Source organism: Colobus angolensis, unplaced genomic scaffold, assembly GCF_000951035.1.
Source record: "Colobus angolensis palliatus isolate OR3802 unplaced genomic scaffold, Cang.pa_1.0 Scaffold168, whole genome shotgun sequence".
Classification (NCBI taxonomy): Eukaryota; Metazoa; Chordata; class Mammalia; order Primates; family Cercopithecidae; genus Colobus; species Colobus angolensis.
Window position 1 is genome coordinate 4,250,602 of NW_012114799.1, and position 26,288 is coordinate 4,276,889.

General features: G+C 44.0%; 1 protein-coding gene across 1 annotated transcript in view; it reads right to left on the reverse strand.

The window, feature by feature from the left end:
• TMEM163 (transmembrane protein 163) overlaps positions 1–26,288 on the reverse strand; it is a 279,577-nt gene that overhangs the window by 87,026 nt on the left and 166,263 nt on the right. Inside the window, exons 3-4 of the mRNA XM_011937717.1 lie at positions 9,005–9,048; positions 7,527–7,618 (exon numbers count right to left, since the gene is read on the reverse strand). Coding sequence (XP_011793107.1) covers positions 7,527–7,618; positions 9,005–9,037 — 125 coding nt within the window. The 5' untranslated portion in view covers positions 9,038–9,048. The remainder of the gene's footprint in view (positions 1–7,526; positions 7,619–9,004; positions 9,049–26,288) is intronic.

The following is a 26,288-nucleotide window of genomic DNA, read 5'->3' on the forward strand; positions in this document are numbered from 1 at the left end:
GGATTCCCTTTCTCAGAGCCTCTGATTTAGGGCCAGATCAAACACCCTACAGGAAGAATGCAGGGAGACATGATACTATTTTAATATGTTCTTGGCGTAACTCATTGCCTTTGCAGTCCAGCTCAGACACCAAAAGCAAATTACTAATCCATCACTTCTTGACTGAATCAGTTACTTTTCTTTTTAAACTTCTGAAATTGTTTCTAACAGCAGCAAGGGTGCTGGTAAAGTCAGACATCAAAAGGCTATCAAGCTATCCTGTTGACTGGTGGCTTTCAGGCCAATGCATGTGGCTCAGCAAATTGGAAAAGAACGCAGAGCAAGCAGCCTGGGTGAGAACCGGTGGGCCCATCTATTTCACATGGGAAGACACACGAAGGGCTTATGCCTCTCTCAAGACATCCACTGCGGGCCCTCCAATTCCCACCCCAATGTGCAGCTGAGCAGAACGCCATTGGGAGGTACATTTGGAACAGGAGAACCACCTCTCGGGCTGCATTGTGACTCCGTGTTGTAGAATTAGAAGGCTGTCCAGGTGAACATCTCCCATCTGCCTTCACCTCCATCTCAGCAAGCTGACTGACAGCCCAGGAGACAGCTGGGCCTGGGGCGCCTCCACACAGCCCCACCTGTGCTGCAATCGTATGCAAAATGTCACAGACCCCCAATGAGCATCAAGCTGGACCTTCTGTGGCAAGCATCCCACGGCCCTCACAGCTCATGGTGGCAGGAGGCTGTTCTTCCTGGGGCCTTACACAGTACACAGGGCAGAGAATGGCAGGGACGGACGTGAAATTCCATGTCATTCGGCCCTGCCAAGTTCCTCCTATACTCATTTCTCCCCAAGCCCTCCATCTCCAGCACCTCCTTCCTTTCCTCAGTATCACTCATTTCCAAATCTCCTCAATCTTCATTTATTAAGAACTTTTGTCTGTTTTTTGAAAACAGGTTAAAAATGACCCACCTAAAGAGACACTGTCCAATACAGTAGCCACTAGCTGCATGGGCCTATTTAAATTCTTTAAAATTAAATCAAGTTAAAAATCCAGTTCTGGCTAGGCACAGCGGTGCCTCACGCCTATAATCCCAACACTTTGGGAGGCTGAGGAGGGCGGATCACTTGGGGTCAGGAGTTTGAGACCAGACTGGCCAACATGGTGAAACCCTGTCTCTACTAAAAATACAAAAAATTAGCCAGGCGTAGTGGCACATGCCTGTAATCCCAGCTACTCGGGAGGCTGAGGCAGGAGAATTGCTTGAACCAGGGTGGCAGAGGTTGCAGTGAGCCAAGATCACACCACTGCACTCCAGCCTGGGCCACAAAGCGAGACTCCATCTCAATCAATCAATATCCAGTTCCTCAGTGACTCTATCCACATATCAAGTACCCAATGACCACATGTGGCTAGTGACTACCATATCGCACAGCACGGATACAGAACACTGCCATCGCCACCGAGCATCTATTGGACAGCTCTGGTTGCCATAAAGAAAATGTGTCCCCCTCCTTCCTCTGTCCCCAGCCCCCTCCCGGAGGGGAGGCGACCCTGCTGCCAGTCTCCTTTGTATCCTTTATAAGCTTACACAAGTGTGTGTGGATGCAAACCTCTTTTGTTAAAACAAATGAGAAAAGACCACACATGCTATTTTGTGTCACGCTTTCTTCACTGAATACAGCTTGGAGGTCACGTCGTAAGTACACAGATAGTGCTTCATTCTTCAGAGTGGCTGCATAGCAATCCACTGTCACCAGGCCAGTGTCACCAACCCCACCCGCACCCCCAGGCTCCTCTGTCACCCACTGTGAGGCTGGCTCCCTTCTCTCCCAGTCTCATCCTACCCTCCCAGTCTCCACACCCTCAAACTCTTTTCTGACTCTTCGCTTTACACCTTTCTTGCCCTAATAAAAACGTAGCTGTTCTCTGAGGAAGCCGCTTTCCCTGCCTTTGCAGTAGAGGCCGCTTTTCCTCTCTGATCCCACATTCTCCAAGCCTCTTTCTTCCTGGTGGCCACCCCCAGCTTCCTCCCTCAACACTGCCAGTTGCCATCAGACTAAAGCACCCACTGCGTCGCCTTCCTTGCGCTGCCTCCTCACCTCCTGGCCCCTTCCCTGCACTCACTGGTGACTCACTGATGATGACCTGCTTCATGGCCTTCACCTCCACCCCAAATTCTACACACATTCCTGGTAACTTCAATCTCAAATGGATCATCCAGCCAACACCTGGCCTCATCCATGTCCCTGAACTTTCGTCCCCATGCTGCCTCAGCCACTCACTCTACCCTAAATCTGTGCCAATAAGTGAAACACCTATGGAATCTTGGTATTTAGCAACCTACTCTCAGATTAGTACCCATGCCAACAATTACTGACCTATCAAGACTTCTAGTCTTCTAATCAAGTTTTTTTTTTTTTTTTTTTTTTTTTTTTTTGAGACAGTCTTGTCCTGTCACCTAGGCTGGAGTGCAGTGGGACGATCTCGGCTCACTGCAAGCTCCGCCTCCTGCGTTCATGCCATTCTCCTGCCTCAGCCTCCTGAGTAGCTGGGACTACGGGCGCCTGCCACCAAGCCCGGCTAAATTTTTGTATTTTTAGTAGAGACGGGGTTTCACCGTGTTAGCCAGGATGGTCTCGATCTCCTGACCTTGTGATCTGCCTGCCTTGGCCTCCCAAAGTGCTGGGATTACAGGTGTGAGCCACCGTGCCCGGCTATAATCAAGACTTCTAATCCATGGTGACTATTCATTAACTTTGCCATTATCCTTCCACCCCTCCTTGACTAGTTTAATCTGTCTCTTCTTAGAAATCCCTTGCTTGTAAACATAACATTCCCTTGCCCCTCCTTCTATCTTACCTGTTGAAAATCCTGACCATGTGTAAACCTGATGGTCCATCTTCTCCATACTTTTATTTCCTACCACAGGAAAGTAACCAAATTTGGAACTTAAAAAAACTAGTTGGTAGAATTATAAAATGATATAACAACTATGGAAAATAGTATAGAGGTTCCTCAAAAATTTTAAAAGGGAACTGCCAAAGGATCCAGCAATCCCACTTCTGGGTATTTATCCTAACGAATTGGAAGCAGGTCCCAAGGAGATATTTGCACACTCACATTCACAGCAGCATTATTCGCAATGGTCAAATGGATGAATGGATAAACAAAATGCGGCATATATTTACAACAGAATATTATTCAGCCTTTAGGCAGGGCACAGTGGCTCACACCTATAATACCAGCACTTTGGGAGGTCAAGGGAGGCAGATCACTGAGGCCAGGAGTTCAAGACCAGCCTAGACAACATGGCAAAATTCCAACTCTACAAAAAATACAAAAATTAGCCAGGTTTTGTGGTGCATGCCTGTAGATCCAGCTACTCCGGAGGCTGAGGTAGGAGAATTGCCTGAACCTGGGAGGATAAGGTTGCAGTGAGCCAAGATCGCGCCACCGCACTCCAGCCTGGGCAACAGAGCAAGACTCCATCTCGAAAAAATAAATGAAAGAAATAAAAAAGATTACTCAGCCTTTAAAAGGAAGGAAATTGTGTCACATGCTACAAAAGATGGATGATCCTTGAGGACATTATGCTAAGTGAAATCAGCCAGTCACAAAAAAGACAAATACTGTATAATTTCATTTATATGAGGTATCTAAAGTAGTCAAATTCATAGAAATAGAAAGTACAATGGTGATTGCTAGGGGCTGGGGGGCAGGGAAAAATGGGGAGTTGTTCAATGGGTAGAGTTTCAATTTTGCAGAATGAAAAAAAGTTCTGAGGATCTGTTTCAAAACAACGTGAAATATACTTAACACTACTGAACCATACACTTAAAAATGATTACGCTAATGCATTTTATGTTATATGTTTTAACAACATAAAATAAAAATAAAAATTTATAATAATACAATTTTTAAAAATGCAAAACAAAAACTATTAGGGCTAGCTATATCTGGTGGTGCTGAAGCCAAACTCTCTTTCCCTGAGTATGAAATACCCCATCATATCCACAATAAGGATGCATAGTCACCAGGTGGCAAGGCTAAGGAAGGTTTCGAGTTGCTTTGCCTCGGTAATTCAAGCTCAAGATTCATCCCAAGGTTTTGCGTCCACTTCAAAAAAAATAAAGGGAATTAGCTAAGGGCCAGTTGCATATTTTCCAATTTCCTCTAATATTACTCTCCAGCAACTAACTGAAAACCAATGGCTTTTCTAATTCATTTATGCTCATTAATATGCAAACATCAGCTTCTCAGCTGGCAGTGATTTCATTAATTTTAAACTTACATGGGGTAAGCCAGGGATTGAAACTTTAAACCAAAGCCAACAATACAGAGGATTGTGAGTATCACTTAAATCCCTAGATGAGGAATCTCCAAGTGAATGCGTTGGCATTGTCACGTGAACAATCACCTGGGAATTAATCAAAGCAACTCCTCTGTGAGTTTCTGCCTTTTGGGCAATGATATATACTTTTAAAGAACAGTAGCTGTTTGGGGGATTATTAGAAACAGTGAAAGCAAAGACATTTCTCATCAATTTTGATCTTGGAAAACCTCCAGACCTAACAAACATTCACACAGATCCTAACAATATAGAAAAGCCACAATTATTCGTGGCTTTCTAATATGTACGAAACTCATTTCAGCAGAAAGGAAATCAGATTAAAAAGCAAATTAGAATAATGAAATTGGAAAACTCTGAATTCAATTCTTTCTGGAATTGCAAATCAAATTATGTATTATTAGCTCTGCAATAAAAAAGAAAAAGCAGGGGGGAAAACTTTCTCCTTTGAGGGCACTGTCCAATACAAATATAATATAAGCCACATGTGTAATTTTACATTTCTAAAAGACATTTTAAGAAGCCAAAGCAAAAAAAAAAAAAAAATTTAAGTTTAACCAATACTTCCAAAATATTCTAAATAGCGACACATAATGAATATTTTTAAACTATTAATAAATACTTTTTCTCATTAAGTCTTTAGAATCTAGTGTGTATTTTATACTTACAACACATCTCAGTTCAGACAAGCCACATATCAAGTGCTAAAATATTGCACTAGTGGCAATCATATTGGACAGTGCAGCTATAGAACCAAAGATGACGTGTTCCTCTGACAAGACAGTGGCTAGCTCCTGAAATCCGAGTATCTCTCTACATTACACTCTCTAGACTTCTGAGTTCCTCAAATACCCAGAACAGCTTGGGTTGGGTGCGTTAGTTACTCCTTTGGCTAGACAAGCGTTAAGTCAAGGTTGGTCATCACGGAATACGTCAACCATCCTTTATCCAAAATGCTTAGGACTGGAAGGGTTTCAGGTTTCAGATTTTTTTGGATTTTGGGATGGCTGCATATACATAATAAGATATATCGAGAATGGAACCCAAATCTAAACATGAAATTCATTTATGTTTCGTATACACCTTATACACACAGCCTGAAGATAATCTTAGACAATATTTTAAGTAATTTTGTGCACGAAACAAAGTTTTGACTGTGACCAGTCACATGAGATCAGGTGTGGAATGTTTTACTTGTGACATCAGGTTGGCACTTAAGTTTTGAATTTGGGAGTATTTCAAATTTTGGATTTTCAGATTAGAGACGCTCAACCATCATGTGAAATTTTTAAAAGTCAGTTTACTGCTATTTTCTAGTATTTTTTTCAACTACAAATTCACTTTTAAAAATTAATTTTATCCTAAATGATACCATCTGTGATATCACAAGTTTGATACTTATATTTGTTAAAAAAAAAAACTAATGCCCATTAAAATAGACATTTAACATTTAAAATGAGTTTTGTTTTTTTTGTTTTTTTTTTTGAGACGGAGTCTCGCTCTGTCCCCCAGGCTGGAGTGCAGTGGCCGGATCTCAGCTCACTGCAAGCTCCGCCTCCCGGGTTCACGCCATTCTCCTGCCTCAGCCTCCCAAGTAGCTGGGACTACAGGCGCCCACTACCTCGCCCGGCTAGTTTTTGTATTTTTTAGTAGAGACGGGGTTTCACCGTGTCAGCCAGGATGGTCTCGATCTCCTGACCTTGTGATCCGCCCGTCTCGGCCTCCCAAAGTGCTGCGATTACAGGCTTGAGCCACCACACCCGGCCCTAAAATGAGTTTTTGTACACTAACTAAAGCTAACAATGACATGAATTAAAATTTGCTCTCATTAGTGAGTCAGTTATGGTGTCATCTTTTAAAAGTTTTCCATCTGGCATATTCAGTCTCAGATACGTTACTGTCTCTTGGCCTCAAAGAGGTCCTGTAACACTTGTATGTTGGAATATTACCTAACATCCCATTCAAGAGTACTTTCTTGTTGGAGACAAAGTCTTGCTCTGTCGCCCAGGTTGCAGTGCAGTGGCAGGATCTTGGTTCACTACAGCCTCCACCTCCTGGGTTCAGTCAATTATTCCACCTCAGCCTCCCGAGTAGGTGAGCTATGGGCACACAGCATCATGTGCAGCTAATTTTTGTATATTTTTGTAGTGATGCGGTTTCACCATGTTGGTCAGGCTGGTCTTGAACTCCTGGCCTCAAGTGATCCACCTGCCTTGGCCTCCCAAAGTGCTGGAATCACAGGTGTGAGCCACCACACCCAGCCTCAAGAGTACTTTCCATCTGGGTGCCACCACAAACCACAGAAAGGGGCATTTACTCATTTGTGTTCAACTGTCCAAAAGCTGCAGAGACAGAGAAAACTGTTGCCCTGATACCCACACATACACGTATACACACACATATATACATATAACTACATGCATATATATATACACATATTAGTGTATAGGTATGTGCATAAAAAATGTGTGTGTCTGTGTGTGTGTGTGTGTGTACTCATTGCAATCATCCTACAAAGGAGGCATTGTCATTTTCTTGCTTTTCCAGATGAAGGAATGAAGCACAGAGCAGTTACTGGCTTCCATAATCACAGAGCTAGAAGATCTGATTACAGAACCTGTGTTACTACCCTGGGGTTTACAAATGATATAAAGAGATGGAAGTTGGAAAAGGCATATGTTTTAGAGTCACAAACGTTAAGTCCTTCAAAGTCAAAATCTGCACCCATGGGATGTGAAGACTGGGGCAAGCAACATCCCCTAATACAGAGAGGGGTAGAAGGCAAATAGAATAATTTAGAATGCCCTTAAGATGTCTTCTGTAAATGACAGTGGAGAATTCATCTTACTTAGAAGAAAAACAGCATAAAAATCCAAGAGAACAAAGATTCCAACAAGAAAAAGCAAAAGGATGGATGGATGAGCAGATGGATAGACCAGCAAACAAATATTCTCAAAATCTGAGAACAGAGAAAATTATAAAGGTACATCTTCTCTCTCTGACCATCCCAAGAGGATCCCATCACATGGCTGGCATTGCACTAGTCACTTTCAAAAGCAACCTGGGGACCTTCTTCTCATCACTGGGACAAAAGCTGCAGGGCAAGCTGTGTTGAGGGCCTCATTCCGTGGCCTTCATCTGCACGGGTTCTGCAGCCTGGAGGAAGACAAGAATCCACTTACATGTACTCCCTATGGGCAGAGTGCACAGCGGCCGCGTTGCTGTAACGCCACAGGACAATTGCCGACGACAGGACATCCAGGATGGCATCAAACTAGGAGAAGGAGACATGGCATTAGAGGCTTTCCAGAGTCAATAGCACACAAATGTGAAGACACAGGACAACTGTGCTGTGACTCAGAACATCTGCACGAGTAAACTCAGAGCAAAGAGGCCTCCCATCATTACGACGCAGCCATTTACCGCCCTCATGCCTGGGGCGCCTGGGGTGTCTGGAGCTCGGAGACCCAGCGTGCCATGTGGGGGGCTCTGCTCCCAGGGCCCCTGGCTCCCAGCACTCTGGAGACATAGGGCAGAAGGTGGGGAGTTCACTGTTTTGAAACACACGGAATTGGTTTCCCCATGACAGTCAAGATAATTGCAGTAGTTTCCTGCACATCCCAGATAAGAGATTCAAGTGAGAATTCTATTTTTGACTCTCAATGGGACTATTCTACCTGGGGTCCAGGGGTGAGGGTGGGGGTCACCAGGACCTGCCAGAAGTCTGCCAGCACTTTAAAGTTGCATACAAAATTCAATGCTTCTGTTTGAATGAGAGAGCATGCATGCACAAGAAAGCTAGGGAGAACGAGAGAGAAAAATGTATGTGCGTGTTTGTGTGTTTCTGGGGGTGTGTATGCATTGTGTGTGTGCGTGTGTATATGTGGTATGTCTGGGTATGTGTGTGTGGCGGTGTGCTTTTTTCCTGGATGGTCCACATCTTTCATAAGATTCGGAAAAGAATCTGCAATGTACCTACAATAGCAAGTTCTCACAACAAAGGGCAGAAGTGGGTTTGGGAACACGCATACCGACCCTCGGGTACAGGAGACCCTAGAGCTACTTGGCAGGGGTGCTGAGAGCTCTCTTTATGGGACACTGCACCACACCACACTTCTCAGCTGGAAGATCACAAGCACTAGCATCCTCTCCAAGGGGCCTGGGGAAACTTCACCCAATTTCTCGACAGACCTAGCCTGTGAAGCAGAGACCCGCTTTCTCCAACTAGCTTCCATCAGGAGGCTGGCTGGGAAGCCAGGTTACCCTTAGCTGGCTACAGACTGACCCATCCTAGCATGAGTAGCCCTGATCTTAACTCGCAAACCTCTGCCTACACCAGCAAATGCTTTGCTCCAGTGTGTACCAGGTCCACATACAACCTGGAAGGCAAAAAAGGGCTAAAATGCCCAAAACATCCTCTCACCCAAGCACACTGTGGGAAATATGGTTCCCCCCAGTCTGTGCTTGAGAATTATACAGTCCTCGTTGCAGATAATTCTGTTAAATGTTCATTTTTTAATAGAAGTGGGTTTCCATAAAGCGTGTTTCTCATGCTAAGCTCTCATACACTAACCACCCTCATTTGAGGGCTCAGGGTGAGGTTTATGGGCTTATGAAAAAACGTGCAAAACTTGATGAAAGTACATTTCAGGTTACTTACTGCAAACCCAAAAGCAGAGGCGCTGTACCTCATAACGGAGACAGCTAAAAAGAAAGAAAATATTATTCAGAATATTTTAAAACCTCTCTCATTTTTGAGTATATTAATACATTACATGGCCTTTTAAACATCAGTGGGGAAATTCCAAGAGAATAAAACTAAAAATTAACTGTACGTGTAAAATCTAAGAATTTTTTAAAAATGAAGCGTGAACTGAAATGATTCCCAGAGTCCACCTGCAACAACTTCCCCTCACAGTGTTCTGAAACACCTGAGGGCCAATTTCCAAATAAAATTGCTTAAACAGCTGTCAATCAAATGCCTTCTGATACTTTGAGAATTTAGCAACTGGGAACTACATCAAACTTTCAAAGTAAAACTCCAATCACCCAAACTGTTCCCATAATAAGGTGGTGTGTCTAAGGCATACACCACTGCTAAGATAGATGAAAAAAAAATCTGTAGGCACCAGAGTTTAAAATCCAATGTAGACACCAATAACAGTTGTTTAGAAAAGAGTGACAAATGATCTTAAACAACAGATGTCTACAAATAGAGATGTCTACAAATGTCAATGCCACAATTATAATTACAACACATCTTGATTTTTTTTTTTTTTTTTTTTGAGACAGTCTTGCTCTGTCACTCAGGCTGGAGTGCAGAGGTGCTGTCTCGGCTCACTGCAACCTCCGCCTCCCGGGTTCAAGTGATTCTCCCACCTCAGCCTCCCGAGTAGCTGGGACTACAGGCATCCACCACCACACCCAGTTATTTTTTGTATTTTTAGTAGAGACAGGGTTTCGCCATGTTGGCCAGGCTGGTCTCGAACTCCTGACCTCAGGTGATCTACCCGCCTCAGCCTCCCAAAGTGCTGGGATTACAGGTGTGAGCCACCACGCCCGGCCTTGATCCATATTTTTAAATTGGAGAACGTCAATTGGGTAGCACTTTTGCCTAATTCTGTTTTGTGCTAAAGCAATGACAGCTTCAAAGACGTCTCAATTTGACATAACAACGGCAGATCTCCAGAAGAAAGCCATATTTAACAAGCATACATGCACCTCCAACCAAGACTAAAGCCCTACATTGAGGGTCAGCAAAGCCGGCAGTGGCTTGTCCCCAGGCCTACGTGGTCCCTGGCGCAGTAGGAGGTGTGGGTGGGAGGCACAGAGGCCAACGCCTACATGGACTTCCATCAGCTCATCACAATGTCCCTTCTCTAGGACCTGCTCCTTGTCCCCTCCACAAGGTCCAGGGACAGTCCTTAGACAACGTGTTGTGCCTTGTGCCCTCCAGCTGTAAGGAGGGTGCCTGATCCACTATGGACCAAGCAGCGTTCATTTTCTGTGATTTAGGACTTGAGACTGAGAGAGTCTAGTTGGTCAATCTATGTGGTTAGAACAGCAACTTGTAAATGCTGGAGTTGCCATCGGCCACTGTTTGCCATAAAGACTGAGGAGCGGGAAGGCAAGCATGGGAAAGCCACAGCACCGGGGAGAGTGAACTACTGGTGTCCAAACGTTTCCAGGCCCTTCCTGAAACTCAGCCACATTCCGGTGCTCAGACTGTGTGAGGCGGAATACAACCCATTAAATCCGCAACCACCTTTGTTTTTGACATGAGCTGCTCCAGGAGTCCCTGCTGTTGCTCTTACTGGCACAGGGAGAAGGGCAGAGCCAGCTGTGCATGGTGACCAGCTGGAGTTTTCACAGGACACACAGGTATGGTGCTGTAAAGGGGCACCGGCCCTTTCCGGAGAACATCAATTCACCAGCCATGCTGACAGGTGCAAAAAAAGGCAGCTGATCGCTGGCAGGACTGCTGCGAGCACCGAGGCGGCCTATAAAACACAGCTTGGCTCGCAGCACATGCTCCATAACTGTTAACTAAGCGTAACAAAATTTTACAGAAATAAGTCAAGGAGGATATCTTTTCTTTCCCTTTACAACCTGTTTTTAGAATATCTTAGCTGTGTGCTTTTTGTAGGTTGCTTCTTTATCAGCAGTGGAAACCTTTTTAATTCCAACTAACATCGTGCACAGATGCTCCAGATCTACAACAGAGAAAAGAAGGCTCAGTGGCTCATGCTTGGAATCCCAGCACTTTGGGAGGCCAAGGTGGGTGGATCACGAGGTCAAGAGATCGAGACCATCCTGGCCAACGTGGAGAAACCCCATCTCTACTAAAAATACAAAAAAATAAGCCAGGTGCAGTGCTGCGCACCTGTAGTCTCAGCTACTCCGGAGGCTGAGGCAGGAGAATCACTTGAACCCGGGAGGCGGAGGTTGCGGTGAGCTGAGATCATGCTACCACACTCCAACCTGGTGACAGAGTGAGACCCCATCTCAAAAAAAAAAGAGAGAAGAGCTACCACCAGGCTCCCAGTCTGTCTCCACCTGCACTCCTGGGGCTGAGCACCATGGAAAAGGAACAGCTAGAAAAGCACTCCCCGTGACTCGCTATGGCAGAAGAGCACCTGTCTCACCAGCAGTGAACCATGGCTTCAAAACAGATTTCAAGTGGACATTCACTTGACTATATTGAGAAAGACAAGAAATCTTGTCTCAGGAATCTGGAATCAAACAAAGGAGATGGCCCCTAAATGGCAGGTGGGGTGTCCCCAACTCAACTGGAGTGTTGTGTCCATGATTTCCAACACTCTCAAAATTATGTGGGAAAGATCCACTTGTGGGAATTAAGCCTGCCACAGAATGGATGACCTAGAGCACAAGTGGAATATTAGTCCTCTCTATCCCGTCTGCACCAAGGAAAATATGAGCGAGATGGCTGCAAGTTAACCTAGAGTCCTTAACAGAGATGTGTTATTTACTTATAAATTGGCTCCATCTAATTTTCTTGATGAGATGGAAAGGGAGAAATGCCAAAAATTGCATGGGGAATTGAGACTACTTTGAAGGGCCCTCCACACAGCCTTAGCTCTGACAGCTTCCTTTATGTGACCAACTCCCCAGCTCTTCCTACTAAATAACAGCAAATAGTCATTAGCACAGGATCCAAATGAAAGCGTTCAGATGGCCTTTCAGCAATTTCTGAAGAGTGTCAAGTAATAACTTCATTTTATTTGTCTCATAACTCACCGTGACACATCCCAATTTTGAGATAAGAACAAACTCAATGGAAGGGTCAGAATGGTTGACACAGCATCCCACCCCCCAACTTCCACAGGGTTTTCACCAGGAAGTTTCCAACTTCCTTCATGCTAAGAATGAGGTTGGCTTGGAGGCAGGCCTGAGCCAGGATGATTACAAGGGAGCGATTACGTGGCAGAGGCACCTGGAGCTCCATGCACATGTGGCTGAGTGTAGTGGAAAGCCACCACAGGGCCAACAAAGGCCGCAATGCCTTCAAGGCAGGTGCTTATTCAACAGTGGACAAGAAATAAGGGCCCTTCTGAACTCGGACAATTATGGTGCAAACAGGCAACACATCCACAAAGAGATGGGCAACCAGGCAGCCGTGGGACAGAGCTCTCCTATGAAGGCTGCTCTTGGCCCCATGTGGTACAGCAGAAACACACTGCTATCTGATTAGGCAGCAGTTACACAGCCAAAAAAATGCATGCTTAGGATGCAACTGGGCACCTATCTCTTTCTCTGCTGGCTTTTTCTTTTTATTAATTTATTTTAAGACACAGAGTCCCTAAAATGTTCATAGGTAAAATGAAGATGTGTCATTTGGAGCCAGCCCAGCATGCAGTCCCCATCCCATAAGAGCATCCTGATTCTCCTCTGGGAATGGCACCTGCCCTACACTCAGAATAAGTGATTTGGGTGGGATGATGGTACATCCCATTAACTTGTCCCATGTCCAAATGATTTGAAAATGGCACAATTCAATTTGAGCCGATGAGAACCTGTGCCAAGTTTTTTACTGAAAATATTGGAAAGGGGATGTCTTCCTTCGAGATTTTAGAGGTAGGAGGATGAACACAGGAGCTACAGGCAGTGATTTTGACACAAGTGGGAGGAGACTGCCTGAGAATGAAGCCAACACAAGAAGAAAGTAGGTACTAAAACACAGATCAGACTCCCGAAGACAGACTGAACCTCTTAAATCAGTCCTGACTGATCTATCCCTCTACTTCTCAAATACATTAGCCAACCATTTCCATCGATTTGCTTAAGCCAGTTTGAGTTGAGTTTCTATCACTTTCAGCCACATGAGTCTTAATACAAGATATGTTGACCCAGTAATCCCATGCTCAAGAATGTATTTTAATGCATAAGAAATGGAAAAACACTTTAAGCACAAAAGGTTCATAATAGGTTCATGTGATTTGTAACAGCAAAACATTAGATGTAACTAAATGTTCCATAGTAGGGCGATGATTGAGGTATGATTTATTCAAAGAATAGGCTATAGGTAGATATTTTAAAGCCTTTGCAAAGAGTACTGTTGCTGGCTTGGAGTGATGGCTCACACCTACAATCCCAGCACTTTGGGAGGCCAAGGCAGGAGGATCACTTGAGGCCAGGAGTTTGAGACCAGACTGGGCAATATAATGAAACCTCATTTCTACAAAAAATTTTAAAATTAGCTGAGCGTAGTAGCACACACCTCTAGCCCCAGCTACTCAGGAGGCTGAGGTGGGAGGATTGCTTGAGCCCAGGAGGTGGAGGTTGCAATGAGCCAAGATCACACCACTGTAAGCCAGCCTAGGCAACAGAGGGAGATCCTGTCTCAAAATATTTTTTTAGAAAAATTACTACTGCTTAATGTTTCTAGTAGCATATTAGAAAGAACAATGGCATTGACAATAGACAGGTTTTACGTTGGGTCCTGCACTGGGTGCCACAGGAAAGGATGGGTCTGGAACAGGGGGAGTTCTAGCCAACACCGGTGCAAACTGAATGGGAAGATCAGAAGAGGCTTCACTGACAAGGGGACATATACGTAAAGACTTAAGGAGATGGGGGAGTGAACCATGCTGTTTTTGTTACCTGGGGAAGAACCTGCCAGAGAAGACGACTCAGTAAAACACTCTGAGGTGGAAAACTTGGCATGTCTGGGGCCAGTTTGGCTAAAGTCAAAGGAAGTAGGAGGAGAGTTATGAGAGAAAACTCAGGCAAGATACAAGATGAAGTATGTACTACAACAACTAGCTTTACAGGTTGCATTGAAAACAACCAGAAAAAAATTCCCTCAAATGATAACAGTGGCTAATCTTTAAAGGGTGGGAATATTTGAGTGGGTTTCTTTCCTTTCTACTGTGAACCCAAAAGTATCTGAGACAGAGATCAATCAATTTAGAAAGTTTATTTTACCAACGTTAAGGACATGCCCGTGACACAGCCTCAGGAGGACCTGACCACGGGTACCCAAGGTGGTCCAGACACAGCTTGGTTTTATACATTTTAGGGAGACATGAGGCATCAATCAATATGTGTAGGATATACATTGGTTCTGTCTGGAAAGGCAAGACAACTCGAGATGGGGAGGGGGCTTCCAGGTCACAGGTAGAAAACAGACAAATGGCTGTATTTTTAAAAGCCTTTGATTAGCCTTTCACCAAATACACAATTTCTACGTGAGTGGAAGGTAGAGGAACAGTCACTTACGCCTTTGCCCAGCTTGGTGAAAACAACAGGGCAGAGGAAGCAATTGTATATACATCTGTCTCAGGTGAACTGAGGGAGGACTTGAGGTCTGTCTTGTGTCCACAAAGAATTTCCTTGTGGGCAAATTGTGAGGGAGGTACGTAGCTTCTCGATCTTTGTAGCTATCTTATTTAGGAATAAAATGTGAGGCAGGTTTGCCAGACTGTACCCAGCTTGACTTTTCCCTTTAGATTAGTGATTTGGGGGTCCTAAGATTTACTTTCTACATTTTCTACAACCACCGTATCATTTAAATCAGAAAAAGAAATCTATTTGCGGAAAAAGATATCCAACTCACAAAAATAGCACCAAAGGTCTAAAATGGAGTAAGAGAAACCATATCTGTGATATACATCTGGGACTAGGCTGCACTGTGAGTTCACAAATGCTCTAACAGGGCAGCACATGACCATATGTGTCTTTATTACATTTCAGTTTCTGAATCCATCTTTCTAGGTCAAATCACCTACATGAGTGTTCGTTAATGGCCCAAAAAGTTCATGGAAGTGCAGTGGCGGACCAAGAAAGCCAGCACGTGGAGCATGAGCAGAATGTCACTCCTGGTCTGAGGGACCTCCTGCCTCCCGGGATGCTGCGTGTCACACACACTACTTTCATTTATGTGTCAAAGGGGTAATAACAGCTACTCTCCCAGAAGCACACACACAACAGAAGTCTTAAATAAATATTTATACAAGTCTGGTTAAAAGACCAGACCTTCTTTAAGTCACACACCAGGTCAGAAAGCATATCAGCTGGAAATTCAAATTCAAATATAAAGACAGCTGGAAAATGGACAGGACCCAGGCAACCCATTGTTAGGGCAAAGCTAAATGCAAATCGTGCAGCTGAATCAGCAGCAGGCTTTGAGGGAGGGTTCTGGACAGTAGAGACAAAACACCTCGGAAATACACAAAGAGGTAAGGGTGCCAGCAAGGCAACAGAGGATCAGTGCAGACAGCCCCTCCACAACCTTAAACAAAGAATGCCATTTCAATCGCTGGCTAGGTTTGCAGCAAAAGTGAGGACCCATCTGTCATTCTCTCCAAAGTCACACAATAATTATCTTGAGCCTTAGCACTCTTTAGCAGTGCCCCCAGGCCCCATAACACCTCCAAGTTGTAAAATTATGTGACTGTAAGTTTCGTTAATAAATCAATCCTACTTTAATTGGACAGCCTCTATTACACAGAGGCCTGGCAACAACCTCACCTATGTAATTAACTCAAATGGAGAACCATCTTTCCATCATCCACCATAAATACATACACACATACAGAAATTTGGACCCCTCTTAGTTCCACCTCTTCTGCTGCCTAACAAGAAAACATAATAATGAAAACACCAATAATCTGGATCTTTGGATTCTCTCAAAACACTGCGATCTGCCCATCCTGGGCTGTCCCTTTCTCCCAGTGGTGTCAATGCCGCATTCGGATGAGGCATGTGCTCTGGGGTGCCCCACCTCTCCTGCAACATCACAGCCAGCCTGCCTCACTCTCCTCTTCCACCTGCCTGGCCCCTGTGGCGTCTAGTTGGCCCCGTAAGGCTTGAGTATGGGACCTCACATGTAGGGCATGAGCAACCTGCCATGTCCAGCAAAGTACCGGCTACATATTCATTGTGCTGCACGGACTGTGACTTTCAATGTTTTCTACTGGAAGGTCTGGCTCTCAGCAAATGTACCATGGCCAGGTTCTCAAAGCCAAAACCATTCTTTGAGAGTTCTTTGACTTCTACAGACAGCACTGAGAACCATTATTAGCCTTAGGCAGGCCACAGGCACTGCCCTCCCACCCTCCGGGGCTCTGCCTGTCTGTGGAAAGCAAGTGTTTGTTAGGAAAGCAACTGTTTGTCTCAGGCAAACCCTTGCCAAGACCTCAGGGATGATCACGGGTCTCTCTCACATGACCAGGGGGTGGCTACATACAAAAAGGTACCATACAACCCCATACCCACAATAACCTACAAAACCCACAAGAATGGGCTTGAAGAGGTTAGAAAATATTGCCCTCGAGCTGCTGCTACGGGGGTAGGGAGTGCCATTTACTAGTGTTCTAGGCCACTTGGCAATGCAAGGTCACTTACACTCCAATTTCTAACAGGAAGCAGCCACTCCTCAACACGCAGCCCAGGTACTCGAACACATCGGCCTCTGTGGAAAGGCCACGGTCCTTAGGATGGAGGAAGCCTCTGTTCTCTGACCTCGTCTTCTGTGGGCCACGCCTGCTTACTCCACACTCCAGCCACATGGGGCTCCTCAGTGACCTCCCCACAGCCAGGCCACGGCTCTTCCTTCTGCCAGGAACAAACTTACTCCAGGGGTCTGCCTGGCCTGCTCCCTCCCCTCCTTCAGGTTAGGGCTGTTCTGGGCACCACATTTAGTGATGAAACCTGCCCTCACTCCCAATCTGAGCTCTGTCACCCACCTCTACATTTTCTTGGTCTGAAGAACATCTCACCTACATTATCTTACGTACTTCTTTATGTTTCAACTGCCCCGCCCTACTCCCACCTATTAGAATGTAAACACCACAAAGGCAAAAGCTTTGACTGTTTGTTCCCTGATGTATCCTGAATGCTGAGATCAGTACCTGAACACATAGAAAACTTTCAGATGGATTCATTAACACCTTCCCCTTAGCTCCAGCATGCAGCAAACAGAGCCTTCAGGGAGAAGGCAAACAGGACCAAGGGCTCAAAACACCAGGAGGCCCAGCGGCGCTACCCAGAAGCCCTTCCCTGAGCTAATGAAGCCGCAGCTGGCACTTTCTGGGGCATAATAGAGAAACCAGCCTCTAAATGGACCACTCTTTTAGGGAGAGCTTGAAGCATCCGCAAACGGCAAAGATCTAGGATGAAGAAAAAAGTAAGGGTAGACCCACACCCAGAAAGCCAAGAGCCAACAAAGAATAGTATAACAGGAAAAAAATCCAAATAAAAACAACCCAAGGAAACTCTCTAGCATGGACCAGGGCACCCTCTTTCCCTCTACCACATACCACCAGACTAGCTCTGCTCCAGTTAGCATAACATGAAATGCACATGACCCCCGTTCCAAAGCAGGGATCGGCATTCCTGGGACATAGGCAGGATGCCTGCCACTCAACAGGGAGAGACCTGGGTTTCAAGAAGCTCTCAGAGGTCTCACACACAGGAGTCACCAACTCAGAGACAAAAAGACAAGACCCCAGCTTTTAATGGCAAAACTTCCTCAACACCACAGCACACTTTCACTTTGCTTCTTCTTTAATCTGGGAATAAAGAGGAGGAACAGCCCTTGAAGCCACAGTTACCCAACTTTTATGAGCATTTATGGGCTGTCTCCAATGGAGTACACAGCCCCTCAACTTGTTAACACATTTGCTCCACAGACCTCGCATGCCAGAGCCAACAGTAGCAACGAGCTTCTTGCTAAACATCACTCACGCTTTCCTAACACTTGCTCTTATACCTCCTTGTGCCAGGCTTGCCCACAATGCCAGCACAGCTATCAGGTAAGCCTGTGGGAGGCACGTCTGGCCAGGAGTCCTCAGACCACACTCAACGCATGTCCTGCGACCCACACCGCCAGACTAACATGAGTAGCCACGCTCACCGATCGCTCTTTCATTCAATCAACAAGTGCTTATTGAGCACCCAGTATGTCTCCAACACTATTCTGCTGAGCTGGGGATACAGCAGTTACTTGCCCAACAATTTGATAAAACATACCTTTTAAAGCCCTAAGTTTCCCTTAGTCATAGAATGCAGCTCCTTTAGCCCAGTAAGTAAAGCATTCATTGGACAAACAGAGATGGGGATAAAAGGTATAGAACAGAACTTTCGCATTTTATCTTCTCTCGTCTTCTATGTTAAACACCTGTGAGGTTGCTGGGAGTTCGAAGCTTGTTTCTAGGTAAACTCATTTTCAGTCCATTCTTTTTACCTTGGCTTGGTGTCTTTTTGGGCCCCAAAGCTCCCTGCCCCTGACTGCCTTGCTTTTATAAAACACAGAAATGATCCTTGCCTTCTCCCAAGCAGCACATAAAAGCCTGAAGTCAAGGGTTGTATCATATTTGTCTCTACCCTCAGAGCCTGTGTGCTCAAGCACAAGCACGTTGTCAGTGCTTAAAAAATCCTTGTTAAACTGAACAAGACTGAAAGAATCTCTCACCCCTAATTATAATTTCTGGTTTTCATTTAATGTGTGACAGTTAATTCAGACCAGAACCAAAAGCTGACACTACGGGCAAGAAACGCTAGCAAGGGCGTGGATATTGTCACCCAAGGTCATCCTTGCCAGGCCACTGAGATGGCCCTTGGTCTGCACTGCTGATTCCAAACACATTGAACCTCTTTGGTTTGAAAAGTCGCTTAAGAAACATTTTAAAGAACGGAACATACTGTGAAGAAGAAAAATACACTGAATAAGGGTCCAGAGATTTGGCTTAAAGAAACTATGCTGAACAAACACCAACTCATTTGATCTGAATCAAAGTCATTAGAAGATTAACATGATCTCTCAGAGAATAAAAGTTAAACATGGTGAAATACAGCCCTTTTGTCCTCTCTCCTCACTACTCTGCTCCATAAAACCCAAACCAACAAGAAACATGAATAAACTAGAAAAAGAATAAAATGATCAAAGAAACCAGAAAATGGCCAACCCCCAATTACCTAAGTTATAAAGAGAATCTACAAAATACATTAAAATTTAGACCATGCTAGAAGATGCTGACAGCTGATAACATATCTTAATCAAATCTTGGGCAGAGCTTAGACTTTTCCACAATTAGATGGCACAGTCATCAGTAGCCCAAACAATTGTCCCTTATGTGCAATGGCAAGCTTGGAGCTGAGCTCCAACATCCAACCCTGGACACTTTCCTGATATTCTATACACTAGAGAGCAAAGGCATGAACCAAAGGAGTGCTTGCTCAGACAGACACTGATACAAGAATCAGACACCATCATTCCATCATCGAGGGGAGCCAAGGCTCCACTGCCAGCCAGGCAGTCTTCTCTTACATTCAAGGCAGGAATATGTTCCCCAAGGTAGATCACTGAGATCAGGTACCCTGAGAATAAGTACTCAAATTAAAGCTGCCCGCTGCTCCCTTCACGCCTGGTTCTCCACAAAGTCACAATTATTAGAGCAGTGAGGCACGGGCAAACTGGCAGACAGAACAAAGGAACTAGAAAGAAACAAAGGATTATAAATCATGCTGCTATAAAGACACATGCACACGTATGTTTATTGCGGCACTATTCACAATAGCAAAGACTTGGAATCAACCCAAATGTCCATCTGTGACAGACTGGATTAAGAAAATGTGGCACATATACACCATGAAATATTATGCAGCCATAAAAAAGGATGAGCTTGCGTCCTTTGTTGGGACATGGATGCAGCTGGAAACCATCATTCTTAGCAAACTATCACAAGAACAGAAAACCAAACACTGCATGTTCTCACTCATAGGTGGGAACTGAACAATGACATCACTTGGACTCGGGAAGAGGAACATCACACATCGGGGTCTATCATGGGGAGGGGGGAGGGATTGCATTGGGAGTTAAATCTGATATAAATGGCGAATTGATGGGTGCTGACAAGTTGATGGGTGCAGCACACCAACATGGCACAAGTATACATATGTAACAAACCTGCACATTATGCACATGTACCCTAGTACTTAAAGTATAATAAAAAAAAAAAAGTGAATTCAGCAAGGCCACCACACATTAAGTGAATATACAAATTCCAGTTATTTCTATACTAGCCACAAACAGGAAGGAAATGTAATTTTTAAAAGGCTCTATTCAAAATAGCAAAATTATCAAATACCTAGGAAAAAACTAATGAAACTAAAAAAATATGCAAGACTTCTACCTAGAAAAGCAATGAAATATTTTAGGAGAAATTAAAGATAACTATTAAATATATGAAGAAACACACCATGTTTGTGGATTGGAAGCCTCACTCACTATGGCCAATCAAAATCCTAGCAGGTGGCAAGAGAATTGTTAAGATGAAGCCAAAGTTCATGTGGAAAGTGAAAAGAATGAGGAATAGCCAAGACAGGCCAGGCACGGTGGCTCACGCCTGTAATCCCAGCACTTTGGGGGGCCAAGGCGGATGGATCACCTGAGGTCAGGAGTTTGAGACCAGCCTGACCAATATGGTGAAACCCCATCTCTACTAAAAATACAAAAAAACTTAGCCAGGTGTGTGGTGGCGGGTGTCTGTAGTCCCAGCTACTCGGGAGGCTGAGGCAGGAGAATTACTTGAACCCAGAGGCGGAGATTGTAGTGAGCTAAGATCACACCACCACACTCCAGCCTGAGTGACAGAGTGAGACTCCACTGTGGGGAGGAGGGGAAAAAAAAAGAATAGTCAAGACAATCCTTAACAAGCACAACCAAAAAACCTGGAAGACAGTCACTACCAGATATGAAGATTTCAAAGCTACAGTAAATAAAATAATATTAGCTTAAGGATAAACAAAGACCACAAAGCAAAAGATCCACACATATATGGTCACTTGATTTATATATTTCAAAAGTACCCCTAAAATACATGGGGGAAACAAAGTTCTTTTCAATCAATGGTGCTGGGCCAGTTGGACATCCATATGAAACGACTGCATTATGACCCTACCTCACTCCATACAGAGAAAGCCATGGATGAGCTGTAGATATGAAAGTGTAAGGTTAACACAGGAGAGATCTGAAATGGAATGCTGTCAGGGAGTTTCATCATCTTGGGGAAAGGTAAAGATTTTTTAAACAAGACATAAATGCATTCATCATAAGGGAAATGACTCGTAAACTGAACTACATTAAAGACCTCCTTCAAAGAGCACAACAGCAAGCCGTCGAGTTTGCTGAGAAGATATTTATACAGCATAACTACCAGAGGACTTGTATCCAGAATATAGACTCATAAATCACTAAGAAAGAGGAAAAACAACCCAATAGAAAAATGGGCGAAAGACTTAACAAGCTTCATGAAAGATGATACACAAATGACCAATAAACATATGAAAATATACTCTACTTATTAGTAACCAGGGACAATAAAATTAAAACCACAGATGCCGCTACATACGCAAAGTGTGGCTCAAAAGTAAAAAAGCTGACAACTTCAAACATCGGTGAGGATGCAATACAACGCAGCTCTCAAGAACTGCTGGTGGAAGTGTAAAACAGTACAAATACTTTCCAAAACTGGTGGCCTGTCTCTATAAAAGCTGATCAGGTCAGTTGCGGTGGTTCATGCCTGTAATCCTAGCACTTTGGGAGGCTGAGGCAGGCAGATCACATGAGGCCAGGAGTTTGAGACCAGCCTGGGCAACATAGTGAAACTCCATCTCTACTAAAAGTACAAAAATTAGCCGGATGTGGTGGCGCGTGCCTGTAATCCCAGCTAGTCAGGTGGCTGAGGCACACGAATCGACTGAACCCAGGAGACACAGGTTGTAGTGATCTGAAATCAGGACCTCCAGCCTGGGTGACAGAGCAAGACTGCCTCAAAAAAAAAAAAAGCAAAAAAGTGATCTTAATCCATGACTCAGCCATTCCACCCCTAGATGTATACTCAACAGAAATACATACGTATGGCTGGGTGCAGGAGCTCACGCCTGTAATCCCAGCACTTTGGGAGACCAAGGCAGGCGGATGACCTGAGGTCAGGAGTTCAAGACCAGCCTGGCCAAATGGTGAAACGTCATCTCTACTGAAAAAACAAAAATTAGCCAGGTGTGGTGGCAGGAGCCTGTAATCCCAGCTACTCGGGAGGCTGAGGCAGGAAAATCACTTCAACCTGGGAGGCAGAGGTTGCAGTGAGCCAAGATTGCGCCACTGCACTCCAGCCTGAGTGACTGAGGGCAAGACTCCATCTCCAAAACATAAAAAAATAAAAAAAAAACAACACATACATACATACATACATACATATGGATACTTGAAGATGCTTACAAAATGTTCACAGCAGCATTATTCCTAATTGCCAAAACTGGAAACAAAACAGCACAAACATTGGTCAGCAATAGAAATGGATAAATTGGTGGTATATTCATCTAATGAAATACTATATAACAATGAAAATACCTGAATTACAGCGAATCACAACTACACGTATGCATCTCAGCAAAGGTAAACACAAAAGCACTCATTGGATAATCTATGTATGATCTGGTTTGTATAAAGTTCAAAAATAGACAAAGCAAATCCATGGTGGTAGAATTCAGGCTGGTGGTCACCTCCTGGGCAGGGAGCGGTGACAAAGAAGGGGAGTGAACAGGTCTTCTCAGGTGGGAAGATGAGTGTGAGTGGTGACTACACAGCTATGTTCACTTTGTGAAACTTCATTAAACTATGGGATTTTCATCAATGACGCTTCTGTATGTCTATTATACTTCAATTTTTAAAAGAATACTTGCAAATCAGTAAATTTTTTAAAAGCCCAAGAGCCTAAAAGATAAGGCAAGAAAGCACCTTGAACATGCAATTTTAGAAAAGGAATTTAAAATAACCGATAAACATAAGGTAGCAAAACTGAATAAACAAGAAGATAATAAAGATCAGTACCATTTCTACCTTTTACAATGGCAGATATAAAAGGATTTTGCTCACGCCTGTAATTCCAGCACTTTGGGAGCCCGAGGTGGGCGGATCACGAGGTCAGGAGTTTGAGACCGGCCCAGCCAATATGGTGAAATCCCGTCTCTACTAAAAAACACAAAAATAACCAAGCGGTGGTGGCACACACCCGTAGTGCCAGCTACTTGGGAGGCTGAGGCAGGAGAATTGCTTGAACCAGGGAGGCGGAGGTTGCAGTAAGCCGAGATCGTGCCACTGCACTCCAGCCTGGGTGGCAAAGTGAGACTCCATCCCAAAAAAAAAAACTTTTTTTTGCAAATTCTGAGTGCTGGTGAAGGCATGAGGACAAGTCTCATTCAGTGTCAGTGGGGAAGCCTCTTAGCAGTGCAGCTTGGAGATGTTTACAGAATGTAAGATACACATTATTTGCACCCAACAAGTTCTACTTTGAGAAATATATTCTACATTTATACTGGCACAAATGCAGAAAGAATACATATAAGAATGTTTATTACAGATGTATAACAACAAAATATTAACCACTTAGGTGTCCACTGATAAGAGAGTCATTTCATAAATTATCACACATGCATACCATATCATTAAGCTCTTGAAAAAGACAGATGTGTAATGCTGCAAAATGTAATGAGAGAATAACGGTAATTAATAGATTATCAAAGTTTGTGTGTGTGTATGCATGGGTGTGTACAGAAATTTTTTTTATATATGCAGATACAATTTCAGAGAAGCTACACAAGAAATTCCAGATGATTACCTCATTAGAAGGGCACTGGGAGTACAAGGTTGAAAGGCAGCTCTCATTTCACCATACATCCCTCCATATGCTCAGGTTTTCTTACTCTGTGTATATATAATATCTGCACGTATTTCCAAGGCGGAAGATAGGGGTTCATGCTCTACAACCAAAGAAAGCAGCCAAACCACTTTCCACATAGCCACTGAGAATCAGTAATTATGACGTTCCTTGCCATCGACTTAAATGGGATTTGGCCAAAAAGAGCTTGTGCAGTGAGAGATTTAAGTTACTGATATTTTAAACTACCTAGGTCTACTCACCACTTATACAGTTACAAAGCAAATAGATCCTGATTTGCCAATATTCACAAAATAAAATAAAGAGTCAGGGGCTGGGTGTGTGGCTCATACTGTAATTCCAGCACTTTGGGAGGCCGAGGCAGGAGGATCACCTGAGGTCAGGAGTTCTAGACCAACCTGACCAACATAGTGAAACCCTGTCTCTACTAAAAATACAAAATTAGCTGGGTGTGGTGGCACACGCCTGTAATCTCAGCTACTCAGGAGGCTGAGGCAGGAGAATCCCCCGAACCCGGGAAGCAGAGGTTGCAGTGAGCCTAGATCACATCATTGCACTCCAGCCTAAGCAACAAGAGCAAAACTCCATCTCAAATAATAATGATAATAATAATAATAACAATAAAGAGTCAGGGATTTCCCAAAATTTAAGTCCCTAAGATAGCACCTTTCTCCATTTGCAACAAAACCTTTCCTTCCTAGTTGTGGATGATGTTAATGGGGAATCAAGAGGAGGAGGAACAGAAGCAAATCTTTGCAATGACGTAACTCTCCTGGACAAGCACTGGGCAGATACAAAGGTCAGAGAACACATTCTGCAGTGGCTTAAAAGGTCCATTTGGCTACATCGTCTCCTCTGTTAGGGGCTGAAAACCTACTTGTTCTACTTTTTAAAGGTTGCCATCATATCCCAGGCAACTGCAAAGTCTTAGCATTCTTCTAACTTAAGAAAATAAAACTAGACTCAAGTAAGATTTATAATAGAATAACGTAATTTACTCAACATAGGACTCCCTTTATTTGAAAGTGTGTGGTAACTGATATATTTTGGGGTGCCCCAGATCTATTGTGTTCCAGTAGAGCATCACCAGCTTTCATTAACTTTTAGTGTAAGTGTATAGGCTACATAGAGAAACAAGAATAAAGGAAAGAAGGAAGGGTGCAGTGGCTCACGCCTGTAATCCCAGCACTTTGGGAGGCTGAGGCAGGCAGGTCACTTGAGGTCAGGTGTTTGAAACCAGCCTGGCCAACATGGTGAAACTCTGTCTCTACTAAAAATACAAAAAAATTACCCAGGCATGGTGGCGGGTGCCTGTAATCCCAGCTACTTGGGAGGCTAAGGCAAGAGGATTGCTTGAACCCGGGAGGCGGAGGTTGCAGTGAGCCGAGATAGCACACTGCACTCCAGCCTGGGCGACAGAGTGAGACTCCATCTCAAAAAAACAAAAACAAACAAACAAAAATTAATCTTTATTCTACTTAGAAAAGGCCATGAAGAGTCTCTCTGTGACCATCTTCCCTCAGATGTCAACCCAAACAGCCAAGTGAATCCTTGAGGAAGAACAGATACTGAGCCAGATTGGTCTTGATGAAGTCAACAAACTACCTTGCTCAAAGTCAGGGTAAGGGGAGCACTGAGAAAAGAAAAGAAAAAATGAAAGAGGAGGAAAAAGAAAAAGAAAAGAAATCGTAGGTCTGGCTTCCGAACTAACAAGTGCATTAGCTATCCATGAGCCCTGTGAGCACTGTAAAGTAAGGAGAGTACGACCACAAAGACAACATCAGATCCGTCGACCAATCAACACAACTTCACAGGGAAGTCTGGGAAATCTGTCACAAGAACAAACGTGAAAGATACAACTCTCAAAAGTGAGATTCAGACACTCCATGAAATCACTCTGCCAAAGACCCACAGTGACACTGGTTACCAGCTACAAATAGCCTGGACTGAGCTCTGATAGGATTTTATAGATGGAGAGCTGTGTTTTTGACATTTTACATGAGCCAGAACAATTTCCCAGTGATACTGAGCTATAAATCAAAAATGAATCAGTGTTGATGCTCCAAAAGAAAATAAAAACAGGAGTCACAGTTTTGCTTTACTTCTACTCAGTGCTAATAAATAACTCATAACCAGGTATCAGGGCAGTGAACTGAACAGTGGCACGGTTGGACCACTGCCCTTAGAGTTTTTCCAAAACAAGTTCCTTAGACCCTGTAGGTTTAAGCCTTAAAAGACCACACT